Source organism: Rhincodon typus, chromosome 8 (genome assembly GCF_021869965.1).
Source record: "Rhincodon typus isolate 14 chromosome 8, sRhiTyp1.1, whole genome shotgun sequence".
NCBI classification, from domain to species: Eukaryota; Metazoa; Chordata; class Chondrichthyes; order Orectolobiformes; family Rhincodontidae; genus Rhincodon; species Rhincodon typus.
In genome coordinates this window covers 40,123,626-40,146,054 of record NC_063339.1, presented here as the reverse complement: position 1 = coordinate 40,146,054, position 22,429 = coordinate 40,123,626, and the positions used below count along the sequence as shown (strand labels likewise).

The 22,429-nt window shown below is 37.9% G+C and overlaps 2 protein-coding genes and 1 long non-coding RNA gene across 5 annotated transcripts in view; 1 reads left to right on the top strand and 2 right to left on the bottom strand.

Moving 5' to 3' along the window:
* The window catches only part of LOC109921716 (L-2-hydroxyglutarate dehydrogenase, mitochondrial), a 13,811-nt gene extending 1,119 nt beyond the window's left edge, over window positions 1–12,692 (bottom strand). The window contains exons 1-6 of the mRNA XM_048600109.1: window positions 12,419–12,692; window positions 10,230–10,345; window positions 7,676–7,827; window positions 3,527–3,658; window positions 2,154–2,316; window positions 753–787 (exon numbers count right to left, since the gene is read on the bottom strand). Of these exons, the coding sequence (XP_048456066.1) occupies window positions 753–787; window positions 2,154–2,316; window positions 3,527–3,658; window positions 7,676–7,827; window positions 10,230–10,345; window positions 12,419–12,513 (693 nt within the window). The 5' untranslated portion in view covers window positions 12,514–12,692. The remainder of the gene's footprint in view (window positions 1–752; window positions 788–2,153; window positions 2,317–3,526; window positions 3,659–7,675; window positions 7,828–10,229; window positions 10,346–12,418) is intronic.
* On the top strand, window positions 12,583–20,825 carry dmac2l (distal membrane arm assembly component 2 like). 3 transcript variants are annotated; one of them, XM_020521759.2, is made up of 5 exons: window positions 12,583–12,695; window positions 13,171–13,287; window positions 13,375–13,583; window positions 17,224–17,395; window positions 20,129–20,825. In XM_020521759.2, exons 2-5 carry the CDS (start codon window positions 13,184–13,186, stop codon window positions 20,238–20,240), a joined length of 597 nt encoding a protein of 198 aa, XP_020377348.1. In that variant the 5' UTR covers window positions 12,583–12,695; window positions 13,171–13,183; the 3' UTR covers window positions 20,241–20,825. The 3 variants fall into 3 exon arrangements, with proteins under 3 accessions (XP_020377348.1, XP_048455889.1, XP_048455888.1); XM_048599932.1 differs by having other exon boundaries at window positions 12,646–12,806; XM_048599931.1 differs by having other exon boundaries at window positions 12,646–12,899.
* The window catches only part of LOC125483685, a 3,228-nt gene continuing 1,456 nt past the window's right edge, over window positions 20,658–22,429 (bottom strand). Inside the window, exon 2 of the long non-coding RNA XR_007262630.1 lies at window positions 20,658–22,140. This is a non-coding gene — a long non-coding RNA (uncharacterized LOC125483685). The remainder of the gene's footprint in view (window positions 22,141–22,429) is intronic.

Genomic DNA, 22,429 nt, shown 5'->3' with positions numbered 1-22,429 from the left:
GTCCATCTGGCAGTTCGGAAAGTAAATGCAACGTTAGCATCCGTTTCAAGAGGGCTAGAATAGAAAAGCAGACTTGTACTGCTCAGGCTGTATAAAGCTCTGCTCAGACCATATTTGGAAAATTTGGAGCAGTTTCGGGCCCTGTATCTAAGGAAGGATGTGCTGGTGTTGGAGGGGATCCAGAAGAGGTTTACAAGAATGATCCCAGGGATGAAGGGCTTGTTATATGAGGAGTATTTGAGGACTCTGGATCTGTACTCAATGGAATTTAGAAGGATGAGGGGGGAATCTCATTGAAACTTACAGAATACTGAGAGGCCTGGATAGAACGGATGTGACGACCTTTGAGAACTGAAATGAGGAGGAATTTCTTCAGCTAGAGGGTGGTGAATCTATGAAACTCAATGCCACAGAAGGTTTTGGAGGCCAAGCAATTAAGAAAGTTTTAGCCATGGATGGATAGGTTCTTGATTAATAAGGGAATCAATGATGTCAGCAGGAGAATGGGGCTGAGAAATATATCAGCAGGCCCAATAGGCCAAATGGCTTAATTCTGCTTCTACATCTTATGGTCTATGGTCTTATGGTCTGAATGTACAAAGTCACTACAACTCATTCCATAGTTCTTAAGATAACATGCAATTTAGGTTAATTACAAATTTTTAATTTGTTTCAAATTAAGCTGGGAAATGTACCGCCAGTATATCTTATATCTACGTGTTGTTCCATTTGAGATAATGAAAATACATTACCTTTGAACTCTTGATTGCAATTGGATATTTTAGACCTAAAATACAAAAGAAATTCTCTAATCAAAATAGGGGAATAATTGACTACGTTGGATCATATTAATAATGCTGAATTTCACAAGTATGGTTACTATAATACATTATAAACCATAACTTATAAACAATAGTTGTGTATCAGAATCAAGTATTTTAACTAGAAATAGCTTTAGTACGTTTTGTGTTGCACGTTATACTGACTAAATTAAATATAAATAATTAAATTACATATAATTGTGAAACAAAACTTAAGACTACTTCAAATTTCAGTTTGGTCATAATAAGTTTGTCAAGATAAAAACAGTCATAGAATCATGTCATATTTTACTTCAAAGTCGCCATTGTCCCAGAGTATCAGAGTATCATAGGGCTGCTCTCTAATTAGACAGAGACGACTGGTGGTGGTTTAACCTGTGGGTCACCATGCCTCAAATGCGGGTGAAGCTGAGAAGACAGGAACTTACCGGTACCTTCAGTGTTGCAGGAACTGAACCCACACTTTTGGTGTCAGTCTGCATTGCAAACTAGCTGTCCAGCCAACTGAACTAACCAACTCCTTTTTCTGAAGACTATTCATCCTTTGGTTTTATTTTTATTTCGAGATATCCAGTACTTCTGGGTCAAATTTTGTACAGAACAGATATAGCTTAGTTCACGCTCCTTAAGTCATCATCAAACCCACTGTGAGAGAATTATTCCCAACTGGAATAGCTTGATTCTTCCAAGCCGAATTTCCACATTAGATATCCAGTAAGACTGGGATATTAAAGATACTTTGTGTGCAGTTTTATGCCTTCAATAGATTAAGTGTTCAAATTTGTTAGCAAATGCTAACATGAGTAATTTCATTCCATTATATAAAAGGACAGTACAATAACCCACTGTGACATGCATACATTTGTCAAAATATTCTATTATTTATGAAATTTAATATACTATTAATTTTCGCAATATGCGGCCAACCCTTGATTCAGAGCATGTTGCGGCTTAAAATTATTTATAAATGGTTCAACATTATAAATGTGGTGTTGGAATCATCAGGAAGCCACGAACTTCCAGGGTAAATTACTATTTACTAACTTTTGAGAAGATAATACAAATTTGTGAATTCTCCCATTTAGAAAGATAGCAGATGCACGATATCATGTCCTGCAAGTTCCCATGCCCATTTCTGAAGAAGGGTCCCGACCCAAAACGTCAACTTTCCTGCTCCTCTGATGCTGCCTGCCCTGCTGTGCTCCTCCAACTCCACAGTGTTATCCTGAATTCTGTATTGCCTCTATTTTAATAACTGTGCCTAAATTGTCTCAAACTTCAAAAAACTTAATTTGATCAATCACAAAACATCAAGAATTGAGTTGCCCTTACCATCTGTGGAGCCTTCAGGACTTTCCTTAGTTAGCTGAAAGTCAGTTGCTTCAAATTGTGTTTTAATAGTTCCACCCATTTCACAAAAATCTTTTCCATATGACAGGGCCACCTCTCTCCAATCTACAATTCCTGTGTTTGGAGAATCTAAAGCCAATAAACCCTACATTACACGAAGAAACAGAAAATATAATGCAAGAAAATGTGGTACAAAAAAGCATTACTTTCCTACTTTCATATCTCATCTTTAGCTTATTTATTTGACATCAAAATAGTTTGTTTCCCTTTAGAACATAGCAGTTTTTTGTTTGAGCCCATAACTTAAAAGTTAATATTTAATAAGTATATTATTTGAGAAACCTAGATCTGAAATTCAAGGAAAATAAATGCAAAGAAAGTCAAATACTTTGTGACTTAGCTTGATGTAGTTTTTGATAAACATTTCAGAAATTTGAGAAGTTAGTTTATTAAAAAGCATTTCTGCATTTTGTTTTGGTATCAAGTCAAGAGCACAAATTATCTGATACCCTTTTCATATATTTTGCTAAATGTATAATGTTAATATATACATTGATATATACATGACAATAAAAATGCTAAATGTCATTATGTGCATATTGCATTTACCTATAATTCTATATTAATGTGAAGGTAAGGTTGCCGTAGTCCTAGAGTACTATAGGAATACGCTCTCATTAGAGAGACAACTGATGTTGAATTTAAGCTGAGGGTCATTACGCTTCAGGTGAGGACAAGGTTGAGAATGTGGGATCTTAATGTTGACCTCAGCCAGGAATTCAACCGACTTTTCTGCTGTCAAGATAATTTTTAAAATTACAGTAAGGAACCACCTCCAAAATAGTGTTTTCTACTTTATTGTCTCAAATTCCTTTAAAGGAGCCTAAATTACAAAAAAAGCTTCCAAAACATGTTTGAAGTACCTTTCTTCCTTTAATAATCCAGTTGGAAAAGGCTGTTATATATCTGGGTATTACAGAAAATATATTGACTGTTTAATTGCCAGTTTGTGGCGACTTAACTCATGTGTCCCTTGGCAATAGCTGCGACATTATAATTCCCAGAGCACTCTGGCATAGGGAACACAATAAATAAGTCAGGCTTCTGATTCCTTATGTTTAAGTAGTGACCTTTCTGAATAGCTACATTTAGCCACTGGGAGAGAAACTGTCACCATAACGCCAAATGATTAAAAGAAAGCCTCTACAATCACTGTCTAATCGAATGTGGCAAATAGTCATTTGGGTGAATGGCTAGAATGTGCCTTTCACTCAAACCGCACACTGGCAAAACCTGACACTTTCAGAGATTCAAGAATTTTGAAAGGAGTTCTGAAAACATTTAGAAAACTTTACTCTACAATAGGGCTCTCGCTCCTGAATTTCCTTTGCAGCAATAAGTTTCAGGTCTCGGACGTTGTTCTGCAGTCCACGTTTGTACAATGCCTTTAGTCTTGAGATTTCTTCTTGTTCAACAGCAACAATAAGCTTTAGATAAAAAAAAATTTATAAATCAGGTATAGCATCTGAACCAAGAAAGCCTACAAATTGAACTACTAACTGACTCAAAAATTGAATTTAAAGTTAATTTTCTGCATTAAATTGAAGACAATATAAGATCATCTATAATAGTTCATTTTTGTATTTTCTACATAAACATTTTTATCAAATTTCAGAAAGTCAAAAACAGATGTTGATTACTCTGCGGATAAGAACAATTTCACTATCAATCCCAAAGCTCCTTTTTGCTCATTTTAATCTGTAATTTCTTGTTCTATTCCCAGTTTAATTTGCCACAATACTCAAAAAAGTTGACCTTGCTTGCAATGCCTACATACTATGACCAGATTTTTAAAAAATACACTTCTCTGTCTGAATGTCTCCCTTGTGGGGCAGAATTTTACACCCCTCGGTAGGTTTTAAGGCAAGGGACAGGTGGGCGAACTTATAAATACAGCATATGACCTGCCTTGGAGCTACATCCCATTTTACAGGGAGAGGAATAGAGGTCTTGTGTGAGCAACTTGCCCGATTAGTGGCCATGTGTGAATATCCTGCCCATGCCATTACTTTAACATGCAGTGGATAGATGCCCACACAGTGCGGCAGCTTTATTTTCAGGTGCCAAGCAACACAAGGAGTCTTTCCTTTTGTGGCCTCCTTTGCCAATTGGAAGCACTGCCCAAGCCCCCACCCCAGCAGGAGGTGTTCACACCTAACTCTGGGAGCAAGGGTGGGAATGTCCCACCATATGGAAAATTCTGCCCCTTGGTGACAAAACTATAGACACAATACCCTGAGGTCTGGTCTGACCAGATCACTGTTTTGTTTGATTATGATTTTTTGATTTGTATTCCACTGTTTTGGCACTGTAAATTTAATATTCAACAACCTTTATTTTGCATTGATTGGATGTTTCCATCATCAAGCGCGCTGAAAGTCCCAGATTTTTACAACTTCTTTTGCTACTTCCTGCATCATTCAGATGGCATGTATTGGTCATTTTCCTTCCAATGTGTATTGTCTTGCATTTGATCCTATTAAACTTCATCAAGTGTTTTTAAGTTAAACTTGCACCAAGTACTATTTTGGCATCACCGAAAAATTTAATGAAAATTTTCAATAGAATTGTTAGAACCAGTAGGGTCACCAGGTGATGGCTGGGCACAACCAGTCTGGCCCACTTCAAACTAATTCTTTGAACAAGTGTCTATTGTTTTCTATCCTTTAACCTATTTCTTAACGATGCTCAATATTTATCCTCAATCACCACATCAATGATCATAATTAATGGCACTTGTTGTAGAAATTTCCAGTTTTCTGGAAGTTTAGGTACAATGCGCATAGAGTTCATCACAGTCCACTTAGGATTTGACTAAGGACAAGTCAAGGAGGTTGAACAGGCAACTTTAACAGGGAGTGGAACATTCAATCTACATATTTATTGACTGTGCATTTAACTTGATACATGATGTATTGCATTGAAAGTTTCTCTACAACCTGCATTCAATGGACATTTCCATTACAAAAATAACAAGCTTACTTGCAATGTTTATTAAGCAGTAGATGGAATGCTTATAGGTATTTCCAAAGTTACTGGTGTTACCACTTGCCTCTCTCATAATGAATCAGGTCCACTGTCAGAGTAATTGTTATTTAATAGAGACACCATATGGTGAAAACTTAGCATAGCTCTGGTTGCTGACATCTCTGCTGAACAGTTTCTTCTACATAAACTCAATCCAATAAGCATATTGGTTTTTGTTTGTGCAAAGTAAATCAACAGGCAATTTAACATATATTTAGTTTTTGAGTGAGGCAAGATTGGAGGGCCTGCAAGAAATAGAGACTAATGGTGGACACAAATATTTAAAAAAAAGAGGTTTAAATAAATAGAAAGGACTTTAGAAGAATGGGCACAAAAAGAGATTCAAGGCATAATTTTCCACTCCTTGAGTCGCATTGTCAATGGCACGAAATATGGGAAAATACAGTGAAAATAAGAAAGGTCAGAATCTCAATGCAGAGAGAAAGTTTTGAATTTTCACCTCATGGTTTAAACAGAGTTCAGAATCTCATTTACTTTCATGTATTTGCATTACATGTTTCATTTCTATGAAGCTTCCAATTCTTTTCTCCTTCCCTGGGAAATTAGATGGCATCAGTTCATGACATGAATGTCCGGACAGTAAGCTGGCAACAGTAGCTTGTCGCTTGCTTCTCTAGGCTTTCATTCAACTCTGTTTCCATCACAATGTACAGTACATACTCAATAAACACCATCCTCCACCGCTCTTCATCTAGGCCATCAGTAAATCAACAGCCCCACTACATCACCATGTCTGCTCTTGACTCAACTCACACCACCTCAGCCCTTCACTCTACAGCAAGGGATAGCTGCAGCTTGCATGTTTCTGCTAGGTCACTTTGTGTGCAGGGACATACATGCATCTTATGTATCTACAAAGGATGCATCTTATGGCTCTTCACACCATTTCTTTGTGCTGAATCATTTCACACTATTTTAGAGGCTGTCAGCTTGTATTGCATTGTCTTACATTGCTTTTCAAGCACAGGGGAAGAAGCAGACAGATTGTCAAGGGAGTAGACACGTTGATGTAGAAGGGACCTACATTGCAATATCACATGCCAGCAGATTACTCAGCAAACACACTACATGTGCCTGAACCAAATGGCCACATTGCAAACTCAACAGGGACCAGTCCTTAGTTGGGTCACAGTGACTACAGTCAATGCGCTCATCTGATGCCAGCCCAGGTTTTGACTGTGTTCCATCAGGCACTTGGTCCTACCAGAGTCCAGGGATTCATTACCTTGTCATTCAGAGTTTCGATGACTGTCATGACAAGCTTATCAAGTGCAACTTTTTTCTCCCTTCAGTGTTGCTGGGTTAAAATCCTGGAACTCACTTCCCAATGCCATTATGGTCCACGTACATTAAGTGAACTACAGTGGTTCAAAGAGGCAGCTTACCAACACCTTCTCAAAGTAAACTAGAGATGGGCAATAAATGCTGGCCCAACCAGTGATGCCACAACCCAACAAGGAATAAAAACAAAATAAACCATTAATATTTTATTATAAATCTTGAATACGGATAAAGCTAAATCCCAGCAGGCTGTATGTATATCAACAGGTGTTGAAAAGGTAGGAGAGAAAGTCCACTGAATCCAAGTATGAAAAATAATGTTCCTTCAAAATATCCAAAATAAACAACTAATTGAATTTTCATAACTTTATTTCAGGCAAGTGTTGAATTTACATACAGTCAATACATTGGGATGAGTTCATAATGAAATTACAACCAACCCAACCCGAAACGTCAGTTTTCCTGCTCCACTGATGCTGCCTGGCCTGTGTTCCTCCAGCTCCACACTGTGTTATCCCAGAAACAGCAGGTTCTAATAGTAATGTATGACACTTTGAGTGCTTTGTTGACAGCTGAATAAAACAGACATTTTCTAGGGAATGGACTGTTTTAAATCCATCATTTATCTGGTATATCTATGCTCAATTGAAAGATGTTTGTCGAACCATATGAGTTTTTTTAAACACCCAGACTTTGAATCCTTTATGAGCATTCAATTCAGCACAGGACCAAATTAATTTTGGTCCTGTAAATTTGTGTTTATTAAAGATTATAAAGCTAGCAAGCTGAAAAATAGCACGTTCCTACAGCATATCAGATATTTGCACACAGTCTTTGATTTTCTGTCAACATGTAAATTATAACATCCCTGGTACCTAATATATATGTAGACAAATGAAAAAAATAGGATACATACTGCAGAGTTCTATAACTAAAAGATATCCTAATCCAGTAGCAGTGTGAAGCTGTTACAGAGTAATATGTATCCCGCTTTTCACAGGTAAAACTTAGGCAGACCATTTTCAAATCAAAATTAATTTATCTCATTTCATGATGTACTCATTTATGCCATACAACCAACAGTAAAGGAAACATAAAGCATTAGGAATACTCACTTTGCCGCATCTTTTATAAGGGATACCTTTCTCCTGACAATATGCATAGCTTAGTTCAGCACCTCGCACACAAAGTTTGGCCTTCAAAGACCCTGGAGTATAGTAAATTCCACTGTGAATAACCCCACTATTGTGTCCACTCTGATGGAAAGCTGAACAAGATATCAATTAATTATTGTGGCAGAAAACCAAAGGCTAGAGTTATCTAACTAGTGCATTGTTTTGTATTACAAGGGCAACAACATTTGATTCTGCTCTTTGCATTAGCATTTTAAACTGACACTAAGGTACTGTTGACCCCATTAGCTGGTATTGTGTACTTCTCACATGGAGTGGTTTCCTCATCGTCAATATTTACTAAACTATCTCCAAACACTGGAAAGGCAAATCAGGGCAGAGCTTATACACTTAATGGTAAGGTCCTGGGGAGTGTTGCTGAACAAAGAGACCTTGAAGAGCAGGTTCATATTTCCTTGAAAGCGGAGTTGCAGGTAGATAGGATAGGGAAGAAGTAGTTTGGTATGCTTGCCTTTTCATTTTGGAAGGCCGAATTTGAATGCAGAACACAGGATTAATGGCAGGATTCTCGGCAGTGTGGAGGAACAGAGGGATCTTGGGGTCCACGTCCACGGATCCCTCAAAGTTGCTACCCAAGTTGATAGGGTTGTTAAGAAGGCGTATAGTATGTTGGCTTTCATTGGCAGGGGAGTTGAGTTTAAGAGCCGTGAGGTTATGTTGCAGCTCTATAAAACTCTGGTTAGACCACACTTGGAATATTGTGTTCAGTTCTGGTCACCTCATTATAGGAAAGATGTGGAAGCTTTAGAGAGGGTGAAGAGGAGATTTACCAGGATGCTGCCTGGACTGGAGGGCAGGTCTTATGATGAAAGGTTGAGGGAGGTAGGGCTTTTTTCATTGGAGCGAAGAAGGATGAGAGGTGACTCGATAGAGGCGTACAAGATGATGACAGATATAGATAGAGTGGAGAGTCAGAAACTTTTTCCCAGGGCGGAAATGACTATTACGAGGAGGCATAATTTTAAGGTAATTGGTGGAAGGTATAGGGGAGATGTCAGAGGTAGGTTCTTCACACAGAGTGGTGGGCGTGTGGAATGCGCTGCCAGCTGTGGTAGTGGAGTCAGATACTTTACAGACTTTTAAGTGACTCTTGGATAGGCACATGGAGGATAGTAAAATGTAGGGTTTGATCTTAGTAGGATAACAGGTCGGCACAACATCGTGGGCCAAAGGGCCTGTACTGTGGTGTACTGTTCTATGTTCTACATTCTTTATTGGTCACTGCATTGAGTATAGGAATCAGGGGGTCAGGTTGCGGCTGTACAGGACATTGGTTAGGCCACTTTTGGAATACTGCATGCAATTCTGGTCTCCCTGCTATAGGTTGAATATTGTGAAACTTGAAAGGGTTTAGAAAAGATTTACAAGGATGTTGCCAGGATTAGAGGGTTTGAGCTGAAGAGGAGAGATGGAGAGGCTGAATAGGCTGTGACTATTTTCCCTGGAGCATTGGAAGCTTAGGGAGGTTTATAAAATTATGAGGGGCATGGACAGGGTAAATAGACAAGGTCTTTCCCCTGGGGTGGGGGAGACCAAAACTAGAGGGCATAAGGTGAGAGGGGAAAGATTGAAAAGGGACCCAAGAGGCAACTCACACAGAGGGTGGTGCATGTATGGAATAAGCTGCCAAGGAAGTGGTGAAAACTGGCACAATTGCAACATTTAAAACACATCTGGATGGTTACATGAATAGAAATATGAATAGGTTAGGTGGACTGGCTATGTTAAATTGCCCGTAGTGTTCAGGGGTCTGTAGATTAGGTGGGTAATAGGGGGATGGGTCTGGGTGGGATGCTCCAAGGTCGGTGTGGACTTGTTGCGCCAAAGAGCCTGTTTCCACACTGTAGGGATTCTATTCTATTCTATGAAAGGGCTTAGGGGGATATGGGCCAAATGCTGGCAAATGGGATTAGATTTATGTAGGATATCTGGTTGGCATGGACGAGTTGGACCAAAGGATCTGTTTCTGTGCTATACATCTCTATAACGCTATGATTATGACTTAATTTCTGTGCTCTATCTGTGGAATGATTGGTCCAATTTCATGTCTCAGGTTGTCCACTTATCAATTGAATGACAAAGGTACATAGCGAATCAGTTGGCAATGGCATATTACCAGGATAGAGAAAGATCTGCAAGTGGCTTTAAAGATCATAGGGTTGAGAGTCAGCTTCATAAGAAGAATTAGGGAATTCCTAGTTTTTGGACAGGGGAGGGATAGGAAGAAGAGGAGGAATTGTTGTTGCTTTTACTGACCTACTTAATGTATAACATCAGTCTTTATCTCAGGACTGAGGCTTGACTGCACATGGTACACAAGTACATTGAGCCAAAGATGGCAATCACTTGAAACAGTATTGCATCTCTTCAATCAAGCCAACTATTTTAAAATGGCTTAAAGCAGAAATATATGGCACAGGACATGCTTAGAAGCTTGCATTTTGTCTAGTGTAGCCATGTTAATCCCAGAGTGTACCCAATTCCTTTTCCTTTTCCAGTAAGATGTAGCTCAATTTAGGATGCCGGTGTATAAGTTCTCTAGCAGACGCCAGTCCAACAATTCCGCCTCCAACAATGGCCACATCACAAGAACTAGAAAAGGGAAATTCAATCAATCATTAACAAATATTCAAATTTTTCAAGTACAAACCTGATTGAAACTCAAGCCTCTTCATGTAATATGTTACAAGAGGCTTGGCTTGATGAAAATTTTACAATGTATTTCACACTCCATTAAAAAACGTCCAGATATCAGCTGCTGTATGTACAACATTCTTGTTAAACCCCAATTTGTGAATTCTGATAAATGATCTCAATCCTTCAAATATGCAAGTAATTCAACCCCCAAAATTGATGGTTTAATCTAAGTTACACCTTTGACATAGAACCCAATTTACAAAACTAAAGCAGAATACTGCAAATGCTGGACAACTAAAATAAAAACAGTAAATCACTCTCGCAAAGTATATCTTACTCCAACCTGAAAAACAATAACAGTACCACCAGCAATGATCAGATGAAGTTTCCTATTCTTTTGCAGTCAACTACATATAACCGAGTTTAAAACAAATACATTAAAGATCAAAAAACGTTTGGGCACGGGTTTGTTTTGGACATGATATATATCATGTGCACATACCCTGCTCTTTTACCAAAGAGTGGCTGCTGCTGCCAAATGTCTCTCAAATAATTACAATGGTCCAGTCTCAGCAGATCTCAGTTGGTAGCACACTTGGCTCAGAGTCACACAATTCTAGATTCTGGTGCCACTCCAGGGCTTGAACACAAAAATCAAGGCTGACTCTTCAATGCAGGACAGAGAAAGTGCTACACTGGTATAGGGGCCATCTTTGGATGAGATGGTAATTCAAGGCTTCATAGGTCTGCTCAGGTGTATGTAAAAATAAAATCCCACAGCATAATTTTGAAGAACGAAGGAGATATCCTAGGTATCCTAGCCAATATTTATCCCTCAGTCAACATCACAAAAAGAGATTATTCAGTCATTATCATGTTGCTGTTCACTGTGCACAAATTGATTTCCACATTTCTTACATAACAATATTGAATGCACTTCAAAAATACTTAATTGGTATTAATGTATTACAAGATGTCTGGTGATCATGAAAAGTCTTAAATAAATGCAAATCATTTGGTTTTTCTTTCATACTAAAGACTTATTTTGTAATTACACTGTTAAAAACATGAATAAATTAAGCCCAGAATATGAGATATAATGGGGAAAAATAATCCTTTTCCTGATGGTGTATTGTTTGATTAACTAAATAAAAATCACCAGGACGTAAATAGCTTTTAATGCATTTTAACAATGGAAGTTGTCCTTTTTATGACATTCTTTTCTGGGGTGAGAGTATTACTGGGAGAGTATTACTACATTTGTAGCTTATCTCTGATGGCCCTGGAGAAGGTGGTAGTGAGCTGCCTTCTTGAAGTGCTACAGTTCATCTAGTGTAGCTTCACAGAGTGCAGTTGGGAAGAGTCCCAGGATTTTGACCCAGCAACAGTGAAGAAATAGCAATAATTGTTACAAATCAAGAAGGGATGTGGCTGAGAGGGGAACTTGTGAGTAGTGGTGTTCCATACGTTCACTGTCCTAAGTAGTAGAGACCTGAGATTTGGAAGATACTGCCTGGAGGAAAAGTAAGCTACTACTAGTTGTCACTGTGCTTTGGTGGTGGAGGGAGTGGATGAGGTGGCAATAAAGTGGCTGCTTTTTCCTGGACGATAATGAAACTTCTTGTGTGTTGTGCTGCATGTGGGTTAAAACTTCAATGTTCATTCTTCCTCGGGGAGGCAAAACATCCCGATGAACAACTGCCAAAACAGAACGAAGAACGGCGGATGCTGGAAAGCACAGAAACTGCTGAAGAAACTCATCACAGATGCTGTCATTGTTTCTCCAGCATTTTCTGTTTTTGTAACAATTGCCAAAATTGCGATCGCCATTAGTCAACCCCTCCGAAGCTTTAAGGTAAATCTAAATCAGTTCAGCCAGGTACATTACTCCACACGATCACAGGAATCAGGACAGTGCTCCCATTCTGTGCAATCTCCCTCCCTTCGCTATAACGATTCAGTCTTGACTCTCCGAGTTACCAAACAATAACCCGCCTCGATCGGAGCCCTGCTAACTACCCTGCTCACCTGTGCTTTCCTCGCACAAGGCAGTCCGCTGGGAACCCATTGAAAGTCCTGGCCAGCCGCGAAGCCGCACAAGCAAACAGCGCAGAAACCACCATCGCTGCGAAAGTCCAACCGGCCGCGACCTTTCACCCTCTGGCTCGAAGCGACAGGCGCGCATGCGGGGTGAACGATCGGAACACCGGCGGTCTGCACCTGCGCAGTGAGCTCGTCGGTCCGGCGGCTGCTCGCGCTTGCGCCCTGGTATCGGTGCGAGTGGTCGGCGTCAGGAGCAGGGCAGGTAGGGCCTTGCTGGTTTTTAATCCTGGGCTTATTGTGGCTTTCCCGCCGGGGACGAAAAAAAAAGAGGGAAACCAGCACGTAAAACTAACTTCAGATTTGCATGTTAGAGGTGACTGACAGCCCAGCTCCAATCTAATTGGGGGGCGGACTACGGATGCTGGAAATCAGAAACAAAACATAAATTGCTGGAAGAACTCAGCAGGTCAGTTCTGACGAAGAGTCACTGAACCCTAAACATTAATTCTGCTTTCTCTGCACAGATGCTGAGTTTTTCCAGCAATTTCCGTTTTTGTTCCGGTCTAATGACGGACTGTTTGTTCAGTGTTTTATTTGTTTTCAAATATAAGAAACGATGTGAGTCTGTCTTTGCTTTCTCCAACTCGCAGTGACATCACGTTTGTCATTACAGTATAAGCGATGGAAAGCATAAATAAATGTGGTATTCTAATCCGTCTTTTTTCTCATAACTTCAGAAAATCTATCAAGATGCTGTTTGCGAAGACAACGGCATCTTTCACGGCTCTGCGGTGTATACGTTCTCATGTTTGCCGCAGAAATTTTTGGGGATGGTTGAATGCTGTTTTCAACAAGTGAGTTCAAGGTAAACGATAACTTACCACTTCGAAATCGTTCACTAATATATCGTATGTAATGATGGTCCATTTCCTTTCAAATAGGGTGGATTATGATCGTATAAAGGCTGTTGGTCCAGACAGAGCTGCATCAGAGTGGTTACTTCGTTGTGGTGCTAGTGTGCGTTACAAAGGCTTTGATAAGTGGCAGAAAGATTACAATCACCTACCCACTGGCCCATTGGAGAAATTCAGAATTGAAGGAATTGATGCCACTGAATCATGCATTATGTTCAAAGGATTTGACTACCTGGGTACTGTATCTTTAGTAATAGTTCACTTCTATAATATTTTGGTAATGGTTTAAAACAACATTTCTCATGGCTTTTGTAAGAAAAGAATTAAATATAAGATACCAATAACATCTTACGACAGCACATAGTCACTTTTGTTATAAATTCATATAATCACAATTATAATGGAAACTCCACATAAACATGCATGATTCTAATTGCATCTAATAGTAGAGGTAGTGCAGCATATTATTGGCAGGAGGATTTAATTACAGTGTGACAAGTTTTACATAGTTTCCACTATAACTATGATATAGGTGTAGAACTACAATGGAATTTAGGACATTATGTTTAAATGTATACATTTAATACTAAATTATAATTGTTCAAACCAGCCCAATTTACTCCTGTCTGGTTTGGCTAAAAAGTGCACTTGGTTTTGAATCCCTGATGGTGACATGATGACACACTGATTAGTATTTAATTAAAAGGGGGAAACCAAAGGAATCAATTAACTTCTTCATTCTTTGTTTTGATTCTAATAATTTAAAAGAATAATGATATTTAAATATTTGACTACTGATGGTAGTTAACCATGAGCCAATGTAGGTTAGCAACCATAGAGATGGTAGTTGAACAGGTCTTGATGCATATAAGGACATAGTAGCAGATTTTTAGACAATTTTAAATTTAGAGGTTAGAGTGTGAAATTAGTCCAGCCTAGAAGTAACAGATGTTTGAACAATTAAGAGAATCAAATCAGTTAATGTTGATGAGGTATCGGTAAGCATCAGAAAACTGGGCAACTCCTTTTTAAAATGTACCATTTTCCTATTAGAAGCAACCAAAATATATTTCTAATGTTCTGCCTGAAAGGTTCCAGTTGAAAATTTACAGTTAAATGTAAAATCTATATGGCAAGAAAACTATGTTAACAATTCTGAATAAAATTCTCATTATTAGAATTTGCTTGTAGTATCTTGCAAGCCCTTGGAAAGTGTTTTTTTCCAAAACTACCAACTCACGTGCCAGGAGCTCAATTTGGAATACTTGCTTGGAGCATTATTGATTGAGTTTAAAATAGTTACCAGTTTCTTTGCAAAAGCTTTGGTTCTTTCTTGGCAGCTACAGTCATGTCAATTGCAACAAGCTACCTCCTCCCCACCCCCCACCACTTCCCTGCCTTTTCCCCACTTCATTCCCTTACTAATCAAATACCTTTCTATTTCAGCCCTCAATATACTTAACATCCCGACATCAACAGCCCGCTGCAAGGAAGAATTCCACAATGCACTATCCTCTGAGAGAAGAACTTCTTTCTAATCTGTCAAAAATGTGTGATTATGCTGTCTGGTCCTGGACTCCCACAAAGGGAAATAACCTTTTCACATCTATCCTGTCAAGTCTGTTAAGAATCTTATATGCCTCACTAAAGTTGTCTCTCATTCTTCTAAATTCCAATGAATGCAGGCCCACCCTACTCAACCTCTCCTCCAAACTTGGGATCAGTGTAGTGAACCTTCTCTGGACTGCCTCCAATGCCAGTATATTTTTCCTTCGATAAGGGGCTCAAAACTGTTCACAGTATTCCAACTGTCGTCTGATTAGTGCTTTGTATAGTTTTAGCAAAGTTCAAACTTTTTGCTCCTTCATTCCCATTTGAAATAAAGGCCAACATTCCAATTGCCTTTCCTATTATCCACTGAACTTGGATGTTAGCTTTTTTTTTTCCATGATGATTCTTAACTCCCTCTGTTCCATATATTTTTTTCAGTTTTTCTCCATTTAAATAATATTTAGCTTCAGTATTCTTCCTGCCAAAGTGAATATTCTCAACTTTTTCCCACATTGCATCTGCCAAGTTTTTACCCAGTCATTTACCCTGTCTATATCCCTCTGCAGACTCTTTATCTCATCTTCACCACTGGCTTTCCCAACTATTTCTTTGTCATCCACAAATTTGGCTAAAGTATTTTTACTTTCCTCATCCAAGTCTTTATTATATATTGTAAATAATTGTGGGTCCTGCACTGATCTCTTTGGCACACTTCAGGTTGCCATCCTGAAAATGTCCCACTTATCCCAACTCTGTCTTCTGTTAGTTAATCCTGTATTCATGCTAATATACTACCTCCAACACCATGTGTTCTTATTAAGGAGTCAAATGAGTGGTATATCACCAAATGACTTCTGAAGATCCAAATATATTACTTCCCCTTTATCTGTCCTGTTTGTTACTTCCTCTGAGAGTTCTACTGATACTTGGATTTTACATCCTGTATAGTAGATTTTTTTATTTTCCCAAGAATAGACATTAACCTAACTGGCCTATAGTTACATCTTTATTTTTTGTCTCTTTTCCATCATAAGTAAAGGTGTTACATTGGCAGTTTTCCAGTTGTCTGGGACTTTCCTAGAATTTAAAGAATCCTGGAAGATTAGTACCAGTGTGTACACTATTTCTTGTAACTACTTCCTTCAATATCCTAAGATGCATCCCATCAAGTTCCCTAACACTTTATCTCTAGTGATGGTTTTTTTTGTTTATTTCCTCTCTTCTTTTTGCCCTTTGAACATGTAGTAATTTTGTAACGCTATTAGTGTCTTCTACTGTAAAGACTAATGCACAGTATTTATTCAACTCGTCTGCCATTTCCTGATTCCATTATTATTTCCCCAGCCTCATTCTGTAAGAAGCCATGTTAACTCTGGCTTCTCTCTTGCTCTTGCTGTTCATCTTGATATTACTTGCAAGTTTACCCTCAGTTTATTTTCTCCCCTTTTTTTGGTCATCTTTTGTGAGTTTATGAAACTTGTTCAATCTCCTGGCTTAATAGGTGAACTGTTTGGCTACAAATACAATATCCTTGGCCATCAAGCCCTCAGGTGAAACTTGAACCTAGTGCTATTGACTGATAGGAAGGGATGATACTAATCGCACCACATCCTCTTTGAAATGTAGTGACTATCGCTTGTACTTATTCTCCTCCTTTGACCTATATCTGATCTAAAAACATCACCACTCTCCTCTGTGGTACCTCTTGCTACCTGCTTCTATTACTACCACTTTTTTGCAGAATTAATTTTAAGGTGGTGGACGTAATAAGTTCAGTGTTGTAGCTAGACCTGAAACTGTACATAAATCTTGGCTATCTATCCTAACCGCTTCCAGAATTCCTCAAAATGCAGAACACATTCAGTACTTCCAGTCAACATCCCTCCTCACTGCCGCTTCTCTTCCCACTCCCTATCTCCACCAATTCCTATTGTTCCCACATTTAACTCTTTTCAGTAACTCTGGTACAAATGCTGCTAATTTGTTAGTTACCCAAAATTAGCATAATTCTTCTACTTTATGCAATGCCTGAGACTTCCTGTTGCCTCAGGTTTCCTCTGGCTACAGCTTCCTGCTCCTGCTATTGGGACTGTTACCTCAAAGTACAAGACCTTGCAAGTCCCTGCCTCGAGTACTGTCAGAGGCCAGCAGTCACATTTAATATATTTAAACAAATAAGGAAAATTATGTTATTAGAAAAATTGCAAGTCTGATACTTAAAATCAAATGTGATGAAAATGGTTCTTAATATAAAGAAATATAAGATCTTTGGCAGATCAGTTAAAACTCTTTTGTAAGATTTCTCATTCGTGTGTTTCATTGTAGATGATCTGGAGTATGTTGAAGAAATTAAATTCCAAAGGTGTATGTACATTCAAGATGAGTGTCTTGAGAGATTAGGCGGGATAGAAAATTTGCAAAAGAGCCTGCAATGGCTGGAAATTATTTCCTGTGGAAACGTCACAGACCGGGGAATCATAACTCTTCACCACCTTAAGTATGTATTTTGGGAGAAACAAAATACTGTGACAAGGTGATACCATTGAAAAAGTCAAACATGTTTGCATCATGTCTTCATGACAAAACACTTTACTGTAGTTAGCCAACTAAAAATGTAATGAAGTTATAATAAGTTCTTTGCATGCAGCTAAATAATGAATCAACAGTACTAACGGTAAAAATTCTTTTGGTCAGCCAATGTAACAAATTGTACCTAATCCCAAATTCATTACTATATTTGAACTTTGAGTTCTATTTGCTGGAATTCTGGTTAAAATTAATGAAAATGCAACTAAATCTCAAGCTTCCTTCTACTCCCCAACACCTGCCCCACCCATCCGGATGAAATACTTAATACAACAGCATCGACTTTCATTTATATCTCCATTTATGCAGAGACACCCAAAGTACTTTGCAGGGTGTCAACAATAGAAAGGATGTCCAAGCCAAAAAAAAAATTGGAGGGATATAAAGAAGGAGAGAGAGCTTGGTCAGAGAAGTGGGATTTACATGGAGGGTTTTAAAGGAGAGAATAGAAAGTGGAGGACAAGAGTTGTCACCGGAGAGAATTCAAGATTGTGGAATCTAAAGGTATGCTTTTCAACTGTGAGGCAAAAGTATGCATAAAAGATCAATATCAGATGAACGGTGTGATAATGACCATTTGTAGTGCTGAGGTTAAAGACCTTGGAAAGGCCAAACCATAAAGGGATTAAAATACAGGAACTGAACATTTTTATTGAGGCTTTGGAAATGGAGTGAATATTTCTTGGCAAGGACTGGAATTGTAGATAATAAAGACTTTGCATAAGATAGGTAGCTGAAAATTATGAAATGAGAATGGCAGGCTGGATAGGAAAGCTGTTCTGAAGAACTCATACCAGACTCTCAACAATAACTCTTTCAGTCTCTCAAATGCTGCTAGATCTGTTAAGCTTTTCCAGCATCCTATTTGTTTCAGATTTTCAGCATATACATCATTTTGCCTTTATTATTGCAGTGCATAGTTTAAAATAACCAGTAATCAGTATGTTTTAATGTTTTTAATTTATTTATGAAATGTGAGCATTCTTAAAAGTTGATCACCACATTTTCACAGACAATGTCTTGAACCACTGCAGACTATGTGGTGTATGCCTGGGGTGCTGTAAGGCAGGGTGTTCCACAGTTTTGAACCAGCAATGATAGGAATGGTGATATATTTTGTCTGTAGTATTTTAGTAACCATATCCTTGTATATAGTGCTGGTATTACTAGTTACAGTACCAAATATCCTTTTACTAGCATATCTTTCCATTCGGACTTGACCGTTGGTTTATGTCATACGTGATGCTCCTTGCACTTTGGTTCAGGATCCTGAAGCTGGGAACGTGTTCAGGTCTTGATTGGGAGCAGCCTGGCTTGAATCACTTTGTCTTGATTGGCCAGTTAGTGACCTGTGTGTATACCTCCCTCGAATTTAAGGTGGGCAGGTTCTCGAAGCTGGAGGGTTAATTGGAGGCTGTTCACTAGGGAGGGAGCAGAAGTGGAGGGTAAAAGAGAAAGTAGGCACAAAACATAAAATAGTTCAACTGAAAAAGACCACAGCTCCTGGATCAGCATTCTGCCCCTCCACAAAGGGCTGTTGGGGGAATGGGAAGTGCACGATGGGCATCCTGACACACTGGCTTTGTCTTTGTAGCCATTCCCAAACAGCTGCCTTTTGAAATTACATAGCTGCCTTAGCCACAGCTTTTAGGCGAGTAACCATTTAAATCCCAATCCGGTTTTCCTAAAAATGACAGTGTTTCATGCTACCGATTTAAACCAGCACACTACCTGATGGAGTGAATTTGCATACACCTACTTCAGTTCCTGCCCCACATTAGGGTGAAATCGTGCCAGTGGTCTCATTTTTTTTTTTTTGCGCAACTTTGGCAGTTACTTAACTGTATTCATTGCTTTCATTGTGATATGGAAAATCCTGAAGATGGTACAAATCAAGCCATTCTGTATCCGTTTCGATGATTCAGTCAAAGGAAGAAATAACACTGGCTCTAATTAGTCAGTTATTTCAGACATTTGAGAAGATCCAGGTTTTGAAGTAACTTTGAAAATAGATGTCACAGCTCCCATAACATGGTCATATATGAACTGCACTTATTCCACCAGGTTGACAGAGTTGTTAATACTATTTGTTGAGTAATTGCTCTAATGTACATGCATTGCATGTAGGGTGCTACAAAGAGGTTGGTATGTATTCACAACAGCACCACCAGGCAAGCAGTTTAGCATTTAAGTTTCATTAGGTATAAAGGCCAATTGGCTCAATCTGGTGTTAATATTTATCCTTTTTACTTAGTCATTCTGATTATGTGTTAATCCTGCTTCCAATCTCTTGATTCCTTTTTTCTTCTACCATTTACCTATTCTTACAAATTGATATTGTTTTTCCTTCAGTCATTAAGTCTGCTTAGATATAATACATACACTGTGCAGTGAAAGTGCACAGATATTTTGGTGATGCATGTACGTTGATCCATGTAAATTGTGTGAAAATTGTACTGCAATCACACAATGTTCCAATGAGTGATATTCTGTTATATTATGAAATGCTTCTTAGAAGGTATTTTAATGCAGCATTTAATTTTGGAGCTGACAAAAATTAAGCTTTGATTTGAAGTAGTGAAATTTTGAATATCACTTTTTAATGTACAAAGTGTTAAATCTTGTTTTTCTCATCTTACTGCAGAAACCTAAGATATTTGTTTCTGAGTGATCTTCCTGGCATAGAAGAAAAAGAAAAAACTCTTCAGGTTTTAATAACAGCTCTACCTACCTGCGAGATTAAAGTTGATCTTTAGAACTACAACTTACAAATTTGTGTTGTCTATATACAATGCTACTTTGAAAATAACGACAAAAATGACATTATCTGCAAAAAGGGCTCATGCTTTTGCAGTATTTAAACATCAGAATGTGTTAGCCACAAATGTGCTCACTGAAGTTTTCCAAGGTGTTTTAATCTAATTTGTGAAACCGATTTGAGCCTTTAAATTGAAAATACTTCATCTATAGTAATTATCTATTTGTCAGCGCTATAAAATGTCCATGAATCAAGACGGTAAAAGTTGCAATAGTATTTAAAGTACATAATTTATAATTCTGAAAATATTCAAACATTAATGCTTTACATTTTAGTATAGGGAAAAAACCTTCCCCATTGGCCATTATTTCAAAATACCTTCATCTAAAATGTCTGTATAATTCAGGAGACTACGTTATTTTTCACTTTGTAGTTTCTGTATTTATTTGTATTTATAATAATCAACATTTTTGATGTAGAGCAGTGTACACATAGCTATAGATGAACTGGATGTGCAATTTATTCCAGTACTAACAGATTTGTGGCTAAGTATACAATATATAGATCGAGATTTTCAAATCAATGAAGATAAATATTGCAGATTTTATAATCTATTTGCAGTTTATAGTTTCAGCTGTTCACAAGTATACATCTATGACAATGATATCTCTAAGGGTATAAACCAATGATTTTACAAAAGCAGTGAACTTACAGTAGGCACACCTACAGTTTTTAGTTGTTTGATTCAAATATGCTAGATCAGCTTTTCAATGCTAATTCTCAGTTTGTGTATTTTTTAAATGAATGTTGTAACTGCTTATTTTATTCATATCAAAATTGTATCAAGCTAAGTCACTCCTGCATACAAATACATGGTAAGCAGAACACTGAATTTTGCATGTTAAGAACTGACATTTATTTGCAGTTTTGATCCAGTAATTGATAATTTTAAAATGAAATATTTATGTGCAGCCAAATTGAATTGTTTTAATTTAGGTTATCTGTTGGACTAAACAGCTGTTCTTGACTACATTGAGCACTGTACTAGAGTTGGAATCTAAATGGAGCAAGAATGTAAAGAAGTGAAAACTTTTCAGCAGTGTATTTTAAGGAGTTGGCTGAAATAGGTGGTTTTAGAACTCATCAGAAACGCAAACCACACTATTCCAAATAATTTCATGCAGGAGTCAGGTGAGGTCTGAAAGCATAACAATTTTTTAAAAAAATTCTGTTGAGTTTGCAGGTTGTGAATCCAATATTTCAATCCCTTAATACACTGCTTTAAGTCTAAAAAAAGTCAGTGATATGTTGTTAGATAAAGGCTAAAAAGAATCTTTGGCCTGGTGATCTCATAGCTGTAGGAGACTAATGTTGGCAGTATTCTTGACTCAGTCAACTTTTGGTAAGTGAAACATTGCACTTCTTAGGTAAGTTACGATACTAAATGCTAATGTGACTTGTGTTCTGTCCAGCAAATAGGCTTACAGTTTAAAACATTTTAGCATGTAGTAATGCATAAAATACAGTGCTGTTTCTTTGTACAGACATTGTACACATTTTAAAAAGAAACCTGTGACCAGATACCTTCTGGAACATGCTCATTTTCATTCATTTTAAACACACTAAAAGAAAAATAACAAACTTAAAGAAAGTGCATACAATCTCAGGCTGGGTAACATTATGATAAGTCTCCATTTTAAACGCCCACCAAAGTTTTAAAAACTTTAACATCTCTTTTGGACACTTGGTTTCCTCAGTTGGTGTCTTTTATAACTTGGTGTGTTCATGCCACTTGCTTAAATATTAGGTAGATGGTAATTATATTTCTGCTTGAAATACTTCTTGCTTTCCATGGATGGAGGTATATTGCTGCTGGTAAGTTGTGGTAAGTACTGCAACTATACAAAACAGTTTGGGGTGGGGGAGAGAGGAAAGAGTCAAGGGAACAATAAACAATAATTGGAATTGATCTAAAAACAGCAACTAACTTCTGGTGCATTTAGTTAACATTAGAACAGGTTTTATCAAACCAATTCTTGGGAAGGAGAAGTCGTAATTCATTCTTATTTTCTTTAGCAGTTTAATGCAGTATAATGTTTAACAATGATAGTAGGAACTGCAGATGCTGGAAAATCTGAGATAACAAGGTGTAGAGCTGGATGAACACAGCAGGCCAAGCAGCATCAT